At 33.4% G+C, this 12,278-nt stretch overlaps 2 protein-coding genes across 3 annotated transcripts; one reads left to right on the top strand and one right to left on the bottom strand.

Annotated features, from left to right (window-relative positions):
- Positions 1-2,493: 2,493 nt before the first annotated feature.
- EMB1865 (CRS1 / YhbY (CRM) domain-containing protein) lies at positions 2,494-7,650 on the top strand. 2 transcript variants are annotated; one of them, XM_039038283.2, is made up of 10 exons: positions 2,494-3,560; positions 4,111-4,573; positions 4,663-4,793; positions 5,076-5,417; positions 5,518-5,674; positions 5,757-6,049; positions 6,159-6,218; positions 6,435-6,506; positions 6,622-6,818; positions 7,228-7,650. In XM_039038283.2, the coding sequence occupies exons 1-9, from the start codon at positions 2,709-2,711 to the stop codon at positions 6,754-6,756; spliced, it is 2,505 nt and encodes an 834-aa protein (XP_038894211.1). In that variant the 5' UTR covers positions 2,494-2,708; the 3' UTR covers positions 6,757-6,818; positions 7,228-7,650. The 2 variants fall into 2 exon arrangements, with proteins under 2 accessions (XP_038894211.1, XP_038894220.1); XM_039038292.2 differs by having other exon boundaries at positions 7,195-7,650.
- A 1,754-nt stretch (positions 7,651-9,404) lies between these two features.
- LOC120069310 (NAC domain-containing protein 77) lies at positions 9,405-11,734 on the bottom strand. The gene is made up of 3 exons (XM_039021040.2): positions 11,485-11,734; positions 11,131-11,399; positions 9,405-10,327 (listed from the first exon to the last, which is right to left on the bottom strand). Exons 1-3 carry the CDS (start codon positions 11,636-11,638, stop codon positions 9,698-9,700), a joined length of 1,053 nt encoding a protein of 350 aa, XP_038876968.1. The 5' UTR covers positions 11,639-11,734; the 3' UTR covers positions 9,405-9,697.
- Positions 11,735-12,278: the final 544 nt, after the last annotated feature.

Here is a 12,278-nt window from a genome sequence, read left to right as displayed (position 1 = left end):
TTTTAAGTTTTAACCATTGAAATAACATATTTGAAAATTAAAAAATTTATCAAAAAAGAAAGAAAGAAAGAAAATATGAAAGTGAGTTAGTTTGATATAATTCACATTGTTCACATGAGAATTTCAGAGAAACTTGTTTCTAGAGTTAAATGTGTATTGATGTAGATTTAATATAGATTCTCTCTCAGTTAAATGCGTACGGAAATGAATTGCATGATGTTCTTGAAGTTTGAACCTTGAAAGAGTCTTTTCATCTTGTTCAACTTCAGAAGCCTGGAGTGCAGAATTTTCTGACCCCACAAATGAAAAGAATTCATCTATTTCTCTGTGGACTTGGACTTGCCTGGTCCATGACCTGACTGTTGGGGCCAATTAATTGGATTTGGTTCTAATTTGACATTTGGACTAGATTAAATTTATTTTTGGGCTCAATTAGACTTTAGTCTAAATAATAATATCAAATTTGATCAAATTAATTTTATTCGATCCAACAGTCCGGATGAAAACACATGGCATCATCAAAATTTGCCAATGCATATCTTCAATTTTAATTTAGGACATGCCAAATTTTAATTGGCCCCAAATTTATGATTTGTAATCTCGCCTTTAATTTGAGAAATGATGTGGCAATTTGTGATTGGTCCAAAATTTTTCATTAACACACATGTAGTCGAAAAAAATTTATAGTACTACGATAATATAAAACTACCTCTATTTATTATTTGTCATGTCAATATGCTTTCGATAATAGTGAACGAACATTAGTGTGAGACATTAACATTTATGAAGACAAGTTTATTGGGTTAACAAATGAAGTATGACATCCGTTGTATTACAAACTTTTCCTATATTACTCAGAAGTCAGAGATTCGATCTCCTTCCCTCAATTGTTGTGCTAAAAAATATATATAATTTCTTAAAAATGGGTTGAATCATATAAAAAAAAATGTCCTTGAACTTTGCTACTTGTTTAAAAAAATACCTTTATTCTTTCAAAAGTTGCAATATTATATCTAGTTTTCATAAATGCTTCAAAAATACCCCTGGAATATAAATTCTTCTAGATTTTGGACAATAAATGAGATGTGAAATTGTGTGGTAGTGACCTAGAAGAAAATTTAGATCATCACATCATTTTAGGTTATCATCACACAGTTCTAAAATCTCGATTTCTGTCTGAAATTGTAAAAAAGTTATATTACAAGGGTACTTTTGAAACATTTATAAAAGTAGAAAAGTAATATTGTAACTTTTGAAAGTATATAAGTATTTTGGTTTAAATATTAATTTGGTCAAGTATTTTGGTTTAAATATTAATTTGGTCCTTATACTTTTGGATTTGGTACATTTTGGTCCCTATGGCATCGTTGGGTAACAATTTTGTTTTTTGGTTTTTATTTTTGAAAGTAAGCCTATGGTCACTATTTTTACCTCCAAATTTATTTATTGTTATCTACTTTTCATTAATGGTTTAAAAAACCAAGCAATTTTTTTAGAACTAAAAAAATATCTTTCAAAAAGTTGTTTTTATTTTTGAAATTTGGTTACGAATTCAACCAAATCATTAGAATTTAACCATTGTACTTAACAAAGATGTAAATCATTGAAAGAAATGTGGATGAAATATGCTTCATTTTGAAAAATAAAAATAAAAAATCAAATGGTTACCAAACTAGCTATATATTCATATACTTTCAACATCAATTTTGAAAATACATTTTGGTCCCTATATTTTCAACTTTTGGTTCATTTTGGTTTCTCTTCTTTCAGAATGTTCATTTTGGTCATTATACTTTCAACTTCAGTTCATTTTGGTCTTTGAACTTTTAAAAAGTAACCATTTTAATCCTTTAAAAATGAAAATGACAGGACAAAAAATGATAGTTTTTTAAAAATATAAGGATAAAAAGAACCAAAATTTAAAGTACAAGGACCAAAATGAGAATTCTGAAAGTAGAGAGACCAAAATGAATCAAGGTTGAAAGTATAGAGATGAAAATGACAAAAACTAAAAAGCAAAATAACATGGATTAAAGTAGTATTTAAATCAAATATTTTAAAAATAAATAACAAAATTTAGAGAGTGTTTGTTATGATTTAGTAAATAAATAAAAATAAAAATAAAAAATACTTTTGATCTATAAACTTCATTGAAGTAACAATTTAGTCTCTAAATTATAGTTAATAATAATTTAATCCCAATACTTTTAATTTTGTAATAATTTAGTATCTAAATTTTAATGAATAATAATTTAATACTTATATTTTGAAGTTTGTAATAATTTAATTTCTATCGAAAAATTGTCGTGAAATTTTATTTTGTAATAAATTATTATTTATAGTTTGTAAAAAAATTTGATGTCGAATCCTATTACTGATTTACATGTATAAATTTTTTTTATATTAAAAGCTACAAAATATTTTAGGATAGAAATTAAATTATTACAAATTCTAAAGCAAAGACTAAATTGTTAGGACATGAAATCAAATTTAGAGACGAGAGAAATTATTAAAAGTAAAAAAATGGGAAAAATCCGGGTAGACTCTTTACGGAAAAATCTTATCCATCTGCCTCGTTGGGCTGAAGCTCTTCTCCTTCCACTCTGCAACCCTCAGGTTTGGTTTCCTCTTCTTTCGTTGCCTTCAATGCCGGACGAAGCCAAAGAAACAATGCTTTTCAGCCTCAGTTGCTGATTAACCTTACAGATATGGCCTTCGCAACTGTCAAACTATCGGAACTTCCATTGAAGAACTCATTTCCACTGTCCTCCCACTCCCGTACTCTTCTCTCAAACCCCAATTTGTCTTTGCAGATTCTGAACACATTCTCTTCTCTCAGAACCCCCACTGAGCATAGCGGCAAAAGAACCCCTAAAACCTCCCACAATTCTGGACCCCCATCTTCTTCTTCTTCTTCTTCTTCTTGGATCTCCAAATGGCCTTCTGGTAGCTCCCGGAATGATCGTAAAGTCGAGAAGAAGGTGCTCCAACCGACCCGAGATGATCGGACCGATCGAGCGGAGAATCAGACGCAGTACTTCGATAAGGACAAAGGGCAGAGTGCGATTGAACGAATTGTGCTTCGCTTACGGAATTTAGGGATAGGATCAGATGATGAGGACGACGATGAAGAGGATAACGGTTTGGATTCTCTCGAGGCAATGCCAGTGACTGGGGAGGAAAAACTTGGGGATTTACTTCAACGTGAATGGATTCGACCCGATGGCGCTCTGGACTCGAATGAGGATGGGGATGATGAAATGGTTCTACCATGGGAGAGAGAGGAGGAAAGGGATGAAGAGGAGGAGGGTGGAAGAGGGTTGAAGAGGAGAAAGATGAAGGCTCCAACATTAGCTGAATTGACTATTGAAGATGAGGAACTGAGGCGATTGAGGAGAATGGGGATGTTTCTTAGAGAGCGGATTAATGTACCGAAAGCTGGGATTACACAGGCAGTGCTAGAGAAGATTCATGGCAAATGGAGGAAGGAGGAATTGGTAAGGCTTAAGTTTCACGAGGAGCTTGCGCACGATATGAAGACAGCGCATGAAATTGTTGAGGTTTGTTACTGATTGCCTGTTCCCATGTTAATTCTAGAGCAAGATTTATATATTGTACTTTAATTTTATTTTCTTCTACCACTGGATAAGGATCTCTGGCTGTTAAAAGGAAATTGATTTTTTCTTTGTGGAATTCTTGATTGTATGTATTCTAGTATTATGTGTTCTTAAATACTTGAATAAAGGCTCACTAAACGTACAAATTGTCAAAATCACACACACAATTAAATTTTAAGATTGGAAGCTTGGGTTTTATTATTTAGGCAGGATCCTAGATACTTAATCCACTGAATTTTGCAGTACTGGGTCATCTTTTAGATGGATGTATTTCATGGTAGTATGGAAAATAGCCAGATATCTCTTTGCTTTTAATGGCAATAACATGTTTTCTTGAACTGATATCTTAAGGAAAAATTAGAGATGGATATTTTAAAATTACTCTGGCTTTGCCTGATAAACGGAACTTCATATTGTGGCACCTTTATCTTCTTCGTTTTTCATTTGTATGGATGCATGGAGAATGTTACTGATTACGTGGTGTGATGACCAGCGACGAACTGGGGGATTGGTTCTATGGAGGTCTGGAAGTGTTATGGTAGTTTACCGCGGTAGTAACTATGAAGGGCCTTCTAAAACTAAACCCCTTACAAGTGAGGGGGATGGGGTATTCATCCCAGATGTTTCTTCTGCTGCCACTTCGACAATGAGTGACAATGTTGCAGCTTCAGCTCCAGAGAAGACCAAGATGCCTATTGGGCCTCCAAAGTCTAATGAGGGCTTGTCAGAGGAAGAGGCTGAATACAACCAACTACTAGATGGCTTAGGTCCTCGTTTTGTTGAATGGTGGGGCACAGGAGTGCTTCCTATTGATGCTGATCAACTTCCTCCAAGTATTCCCGGTTACAAAACTCCTTTCAGGCTTCTTCCAACTGGAATGCGGTCTCGACTTACCAATGCAGAGATGACTCAGATGAGAAAACTTGCAAAATCCTTACCTTGTCATTTTGCTCTTGGTATTTTTTCATGCCCTTCCATTTTGTTACATGATTCTGTTATGAACATCCTATTTGGTGAAAATTTTTCTCTAAATCTTTATATGCAGGGAGAAACAGGAACCATCAGGGTTTGGCTGTTGCTATACTTAAACTTTGGGAAAAAAGCCTAGTGGTTAAAATTGCTGTTAAAAGAGGCATACAGAATACCAATAATAAACTCATGGCTGAGGAGATAAGGGTGCGCTTCATATTTCCTTTTTTCTTTTCCTTTTTATTGGCACAATGAATGCACTTTCTTTTTATGCAGAAGTTTATAACCATAATACCATGTTGCTTTATCCCAATACCAAGGAATCTTTTGACCTTTGATGTCCCCTGGTGGGGGATATTGTGCAACCTTGTGATTTTCTCTATAATTTTTTATGTTTTAGTTACCCACATTACATATTTCAAATCTAGACAAAGTAATTTGTTGCCTGTGTTAATATCATTTTCACCATAAAGTTTATCCACGCTGCAGAACTTAACAGGAGGTGTGTTACTATTGAGAAATAAATATTTTATCGTCATATATCGTGGAAAGGATTTTCTCCCACCAAGTGTAGCTGTAGCTTTGGTGGAAAGGCAGGAATTAACGAAACAGATTCAAGATGTGGAAGAGAAAGCTCGAAGTAGAGTGGTCCAGGCAACTTCATCAAGCATTGATGGACAGGCACCTGCAGGTACCTTGGCTGAATTTTATGAGGCTCAGTCCAGGTGGGGAAGAGAAATAACTGCTGAAGAGCGTGAAAAAATGGTTGAAGAAAGCTCCAGAGCAAAAACTGCAAGACTTGTCAGACGAATTGAACATAAACTAGGTGTTGTAAGTATTATCCATTTTATTTGGTCCAAGAATGTTAGATTGCTGATATTGATCATCTCATAGAATAATCAACTTTGATTTTTAATAACTTGATGGTTAGGCCCAAGCGAAGAAACTTAGAGCAGAAAGATTGCTATCTAAAATTGAAGCATCCATGGTTCTTTCTGGCCCGGACGATGACCAAGAAACAATAACAGACGAGGAACGGGTCATGTTTCGGAGAGTTGGGTTAGGAATGACGGCATATTTACCTATAGGTGAGTGAAATTAATTTGAAAATATAGATTGATTATCTATGTAAAATTTCTATATTCTTATAAAATAATCATGATTTTCTAGGCATTCGTGGTGTCTTTGATGGTGTTGTTGAAAACATGCATTTACACTGGAAGCATAGAGAGCTTGTGAAGTTAGTTAGCAAGCAAACAACACTTGCTTTTGTGGAAGAAACTGCAAGACTGTTAGAGTATGAGAGTGGTGGAATACTAGTTTCTATAGATAGAGTTCCAAAAGGATATGCCCTTATTTACTATCGTGGAAAAAATTATCGTCGCCCCATTGCCTTGAGGCCAAGAAACTTACTTACAAAGGCAAAAGCATTAAAACGTTCAGTTGCCATGCAGCGTCACGAGGTCTCATTTTTTTCCATTACTTTATTTATTTATTTTTTTGGTGTTAATCATCCACTATTCTTGACCCTCCGTGATGTTCATCTTGTATCATCTATCCGGAATTGTGTAGGCTCTCAGTCAGCATATATCTGAACTCGAGAAAAACATAGCGCAAATGAAGAAAGAAATTGTAAGTAGAAACTTCTTAAATTCTGCAGAACACTTTCTTCCACGTTACATAGGATGCACAGTGTCAGTAGAAACTGTAGGAGCTTATTGTATGACCATGAAACTATTTTAGCTGTGAAATCTCTGTATACGTGGGGTTGTTGGTTGGGAGTGTTCAATGGTATGCTTCAAGTGGGGTGGGGTGTCCTGATTGTTTGTTTGAAATAATTGGCTGTAGGGTGTCACTGAAGATTCAGATGATGAGAATAAATGGTCGTCTCAAGATGGATCTGTCTCAGGATCTTTCCAAGTGAGTTTCCGACTGCTATTTCATTCTTTAGTCTCTTGATGTATTTCCCTGTAAAAAAAATAAAAAATAAAAAAAGAATTAGAAGTGTAGAGTCAAAATGTGTTGTGATCTGTAGGACGAGGAAGCATCTTTGTCTGCGTTTTCAGATGGTGATAATGATGAAGATGGCATTGATGAAGACAGTGAGTACCAAGAGGATTCTGATTATGATTTTTCCGACTCAGAAAGCACGGATGATCTACTGAACTAGGTTGGGAGAACATTTCCATGTTGTGAACAGATGGAGTGTTCGTACGCAATTGCATATTTCAGGTACTTTATTCTTTCCCTTAAAGCATTTTGTTTGGTGGCCTAAGATAATGTTACATTAAGTGCTGTGGATATATGATTCTAGTAACCGGTTCTCTCAAGTAAATGTGAGAATAATACTAACATTTAGCTGAATTGTTATCTTTTATGGTACGGTTCAGTCCAGGATTCTTCATTAAAACAGAAGGAATCCTTCCTTCTTCTGCCCTTGCAATTCAGCTCGAGTCACTTGGTGGGAACAATTGATAAAAAGGACATTATTATTTAAATTTTCTATCTTCTGATTCATCTCCATGTTAAAGAGTTAAATGTAATTTTTTTCCCTTTTGATAGGAGTTAAACGTAATCTAATTCATAACCCTTTGTTTCTATAACTCAGTTGAACCTTCTCATTTCGGTTCCCATACCCCAGGTTGAACGATGTGGAAAATGTAACAATCCCGGATCAGATGTCTGCCTAAGTCGGCCCAAACATATTCATTGCCATTTTCCATTGAAACCTGGTTGCAAAACTGTTCCTACTGGGTAATTTACGAGAAGCATTCAGTCATTTGCTTCAAGTTCAAGCCAAAATGGGTATGAGCTATTTTCCCCTGTGAATCACCTGTGTTCTCGTTAGAAAAGGAAAAATGGAGTAACGGGTTCCTCTAGGTTCTGTGGAGACATTATTCTTTTTCTTGTAACAAATCCGTCTTCATTTTTTCCTTCTTCCCCTCGCCCCTGTAAATTCAATTCGGATAACTTCTCTCCTGTAGGTTTACATTTTAGTCCACAAAGTGCAAGAATAATGTATCAATTCAGCCAATGATCAATTTTTTTTCCTTTTTTGAGCAAATATTTGGTTCTATGCCACTTCGAATCTCTTTTGGTAATATATTGTGTATGTGCTATTCATTACTTGTGAAAAAAAGGCCCCTTAATTCTGTTTAGACAATTTGGGTCTGAGGGATTTAAAAGGTTCTTTATTTGACTAGTTCTTAATAATTGAGAATGAGAGTTATTTTCTTTTTGTAGGGTGATAAAGTAGTACATGTTTTAAGATTCGCCATTTTGAATGGTAGATATAAGTTTGAATAAATGATAAAAATTGTACGGAAATAGTGCGACGATTCGAAATGTTAGAAAAATAACCATGGTTGTAATAGGATATCATGTCGGCATATGATTTAGCTCGTAATAACACAAATTAGGTTGCTTGACTATTGTAATACCAATAAATGAAGGAAAGAAACTTTCAACCATGAAAATCTATATAATTGAACATGCTACATACATATTTTTATTTTTATTTTTTTTATAAAAGACATTGATGGAAGCATTCTATTGACTTTATGGGGCAGTGCGCACGTGTGAACTGAGTTAATGTAATATGAAAGTCAGAAGTCAAGCAATTAGGTTTTACTTTTGAACCACATTATTTCTTATCTAATGAACTTCAAAGCAAGAGGGTTTACAAGTCAACTCCTTAGGATCAATACAAGATGTGTAAAATGTTCAGCCAAGCTAAGTACTTTTCAAAAATATACATCTCCCCCCCCCCTCCCAAAAAAAAAAATATATTGAGAGAAAAGGTTTGACAAAATATGTATTTGAATATTCAACAATATGCAATCTTATTACTTTCAACTTCAACATTTTAACAGAAATTATGTACCTAGCTAATTAGCATGTATTTAAAGTTGTCTTTGTAAGAAATTTATTTGGAAGTTTGGGTTCCCATATTTTTCTACATCCTAAGATTTTATTTTAGACATACACTTAAAGTTGCATAATGCTTGTTTCAATTCTTATAGTTATTTATTTATTATTTATTTATTTTTGCACATATAGCAAAGACTTTTGATCACTCATTTTCAACTTGACACTATGTTTAGTGACACTCTATCTGACTAAAAAGATGGGTTAAATTATATATTGTGTGAAATTTTCAGGATCATTATTAACAAAATGTTGAGTGACTATGTGATATAATCCCATTGTATTGAGTTTTTCTATGTTAAGTTGGTGTGAGATCCTCGTCGGGTCACTCTACCTCACATCTTGCTTGGTTTGAGCTAACATGCTAGAGAACTTGCACCAATGTGGTGTCAAGGCTCTCATGCCTAAGTTAATAAATAGAGTATTTAGTTCGACTAGGCACACAAGATTTTACTTATCTATTGAGGTGGTGGAACGAGACTATTTATAGAGTCCATGATCTAACATCTGCTTAGGATATGTGCAATGTTGATGGTGTCAACAAATGTGTGATTGTTGAGATTATAGGGTTTTGGTTTTATTTCTCTTTTGATGAAACTAAGCGGACTCGACTGAATTGACTGAAGATATGAGGCTACATCTTCCCATTTTGGGACGTGTGGACTTCCAGGATTTCAATGGGTCTTGCCTTGAATAACCCCCAATATAAGTATAAAACGATAGATAGACTAGTCATAGTATATCAAATTTAGATTAAGAGTGTTAATAAAAAAAAAAAGCTATAGTAAAAGCATAATACAAAGCAGAATTTAATCCCTTCCATTGTCAATATGATAACTTAGAAGCATTTGTTGATGATACCATGGGAATATATAACCACATAATAATGGGTTGAAACAAAGGAACTTGGGGTTTTTCCCCAACCCTTAACATTAAAATAAACTTTTACTTCAACATCATCATATAAACATACAACATTTCAACTAAATATGACTTGAAAACTAATCCTAAAACTCAACATCAAAATGGTACACCAATTTTGACAAAGTTACAATTACATATGATCCCCTAAAACTTCTCTTATTGAAAAACTGACATATTACAAAGTTTTAAGAAGAGGGTTGGGTTAGTCACATTACATCTCACATACACATTAATTGGAACAAAGTTGTGTGGGGAAATTTTCACCATAGGGAGTCCAAATTCAATGGTTGCTCCTGTTGTTGTTGTTGTTGTGATGAAGGCTCAAAAACTTTAGAGGAGGAAGAAGGTTGGAAGCTCAAATGGTCAGTGGTTGTTCCAAATTGAGAATGAATAGTATTGGCTTGATCATGATTAATATTATTAAAAGTAGTAGAAGAAGAAGAAGCCAAAACATTATGATCCCTTTGTTGTTGAAAGGTTCTAAGTTGCAATGCCTTGAGAAGAAGAGAATTCATAGAAAGATTATTTGAACTTAGAAGATTGGAATTAAGTGGCCATGAAAGTGAAGGAATTAGGGTTTGATGATCATAATTGGTTGGTGAAGCCCAATTATTCAAGTTCAAGTTCATATTCATCATATTATTATTATTATTATTGATCATGTTGTTGTTTTCATATGTTTGAGAAGAAATAATATTATTGGTGAAATTATTACCAGATGATGATGTGTTGTTATTATTGTTGAAGTTTGATAATTCAATGTCACCATATTCATTCACAATTGAGTTTGTATCACAAGGAGATGAGGGGGAAGGTTGAGAGGATGATGATTGTTGTGGTTTTTTGGGTGTATTTTGCTTCTGAAATACCCTGCAAACTACCCATTCTTCCTGAAAAAAAAAAAAAAAAGAATAATAAATTAACAAATAAACACACCCATAATTGAAAATCTCAACAACTTGAAATGATTTGAACAATAATTTTTGTTTTCTCCCTCCATATCTACAACATAACCCTAATAATGTGCATTCTATTATGGGTTTGACTCTAAATAATTTATACTATTTCCTAAGGCTAGCCATCAAAATTTTAGGCTTTTGTTTCTTCCCAATTTTGTTTTTAATTTTCTTAAAGAGATATTTTAATTTTTAGTAAAATTTTAAATACAAAAACAAGTTTTTAACAATTCTAAATTTGGTTATATCGTTAAAAACATTGGTAGAGAGTCTGTGGGCTGAAAAGAAAGAAAGAACCTTATAAATGAAAATAATGTTTATTAACTTAATTTTTGAATAAAAAAAATTGAATTATCATCCAATGAGGGACTAAACCTTTTATTTTTCTTTAATTGTTGTATATATGAAAATGCTCGTAGATGTTTCAATTCGACCCATGAACTTTCAACAACTTTCTATTTATTAGATTGAGTAATTTAATGTCTTTTGTAGCACATTAGTTGGTTTCATTGTTTAAGACTTATGTGACAAACTAATTTTGAGTAAGTTCAAATGTTATGCAGTGTATGCATTGAATCGACCGAATGAATTACAAATCGTATTTGTAAAAAAGAAATTGAAACCTCATCGTCTAACTAAATATTAGAAATTTTCTAAAAGTATAGAGATTTAGTAGAAACAATGGTAAAATATATTAGAATTGAGTAGAAAAATAAGTTCAAAGGCTAAATAGATACCTTAGAGGGTTTGAAGAAATGATTATTTTGTTGGCGGTATTCGTGCATAACCCAATTGCTTTTCTCACCCCTAGGAGCTCTTCCCTTGTAAAACACAAGAGTTTTTTTCATTCCAACCAAAACATGACCAGTGCCAAAGATTTCCTTGTCTTTTCCTGTCGTCTTCCAATAACCCGCCTCTGTCGCTCGATTGGTCCGGAGCCCGGTTGGGTATTTTCGATCTCGCAAGCTAAAAAAGTACCATTCTTTCTCTCCCATCGTAGCTTTTGCTGATGTATTACGGTAAATAGTTTAATCATATCAACACTTTAACAAACGTAAAAGACAGGAATAAGGAATAAATATAAAAGGTACCTGGGAGATCCCAAGGTTCATTCTTGTTAAGATCCACAATTCCAATTGCTTTAGAGGTGAAAGAAGAATCAGAAAGTTTTTGAGTGAGATAATATGAAATGAGTTCTTCATCAGTTGGGTGAAATCTGAACCCAGGAGGCAGATTTTCCTCCATAACTGAAAGATATAATTTGAAGATGAAGAAGAAGAAGAAGAAAAAGAAGGATCAGGTTTGTAAGTTGAAGGGAGATGGGGTATTATAAATGGGTGTGTTTCTAACTTTCAACTTCAAGTTTGGATATGAAAATAAATTTGATAAACCTTGAAGAAGAAGCTGAGAAGCAGCCATATACCATACCTACACTCTATTTTTATCTTCTTTATTACAGCTAACACTTTGACAAAGATGTGCTTGCAATGCAAATATGGATTTTTCTACACAAACTAAATTACCAAATGCCATTGGTTTTTCTTTTTACATCAAATAAAATAAATGGGTATCTAGTATTTGAGGGTATATATGAAAGTAGAAAAAAATTATTGCTTTTTTTTTTCCCCACTTTCAGTTCAACCTGTGAGTTAAATCACTAATCAACTCAAAAACTTGAGTTACGTTATAATAAATTTGATTATATTAATACAGTTAAAATCAATAAATTGGAGAGAGAACGACATTTAGGAGTTTAAACATGATACCTAGCTAGAAGTTAAGGTAAATTTAATTATAGGATAAATTAGAAAAATCACCCCAAAGTATGGTAGTTGTTACAATTACACACCTTCAAATTTTCAATTGTAAAAATTGAGTCCTCAAA

This window comes from Benincasa hispida, chromosome 2 (assembly GCF_027475165.1).
Source record: "Benincasa hispida cultivar pf3 chromosome 2, pf3_genome.v1.1, whole genome shotgun sequence".
NCBI lineage: Eukaryota > Viridiplantae > Streptophyta > Magnoliopsida > Cucurbitales > Cucurbitaceae > Benincasa > Benincasa hispida.
Note: the sequence above shows the minus strand (reverse complement) of the source record. Positions and strands in the feature narration are given on the sequence as shown.

Coding starts and splice junctions, on each gene's coding strand:
- EMB1865 (XM_039038283.2), top strand. CDS start 2,709: ATGGCCTTCGCAACTGTCAAACTATCGGAACTTCCATTGAAGAACTCA. Junction 4,574..4,662: donor ACCTTGTCATTTTGCTCTTG/GTATTTTTTCAT, acceptor CTTTATATGCAG/GGAGAAACAGGAACCATCAG. Junction 6,219..6,434: donor CGCAAATGAAGAAAGAAATT/GTAAGTAGAAAC, acceptor AATTGGCTGTAG/GGTGTCACTGAAGATTCAGA.
- LOC120069310 (XM_039021040.2), bottom strand. CDS start 11,638: ATGGAGGAAAATCTGCCTCCTGGGTTCAGATTTCACCCAACTGATGAA. Junction 11,400..11,484: donor TGAACCTTGGGATCTCCCAG/GTACCTTTTATA, acceptor GTAATACATCAG/CAAAAGCTACGATGGGAGAG. Junction 10,328..11,130: donor ATTTCTTCAAACCCTCTAAG/GTATCTATTTAG, acceptor TTTTTTTTTCAG/GAAGAATGGGTAGTTTGCAG.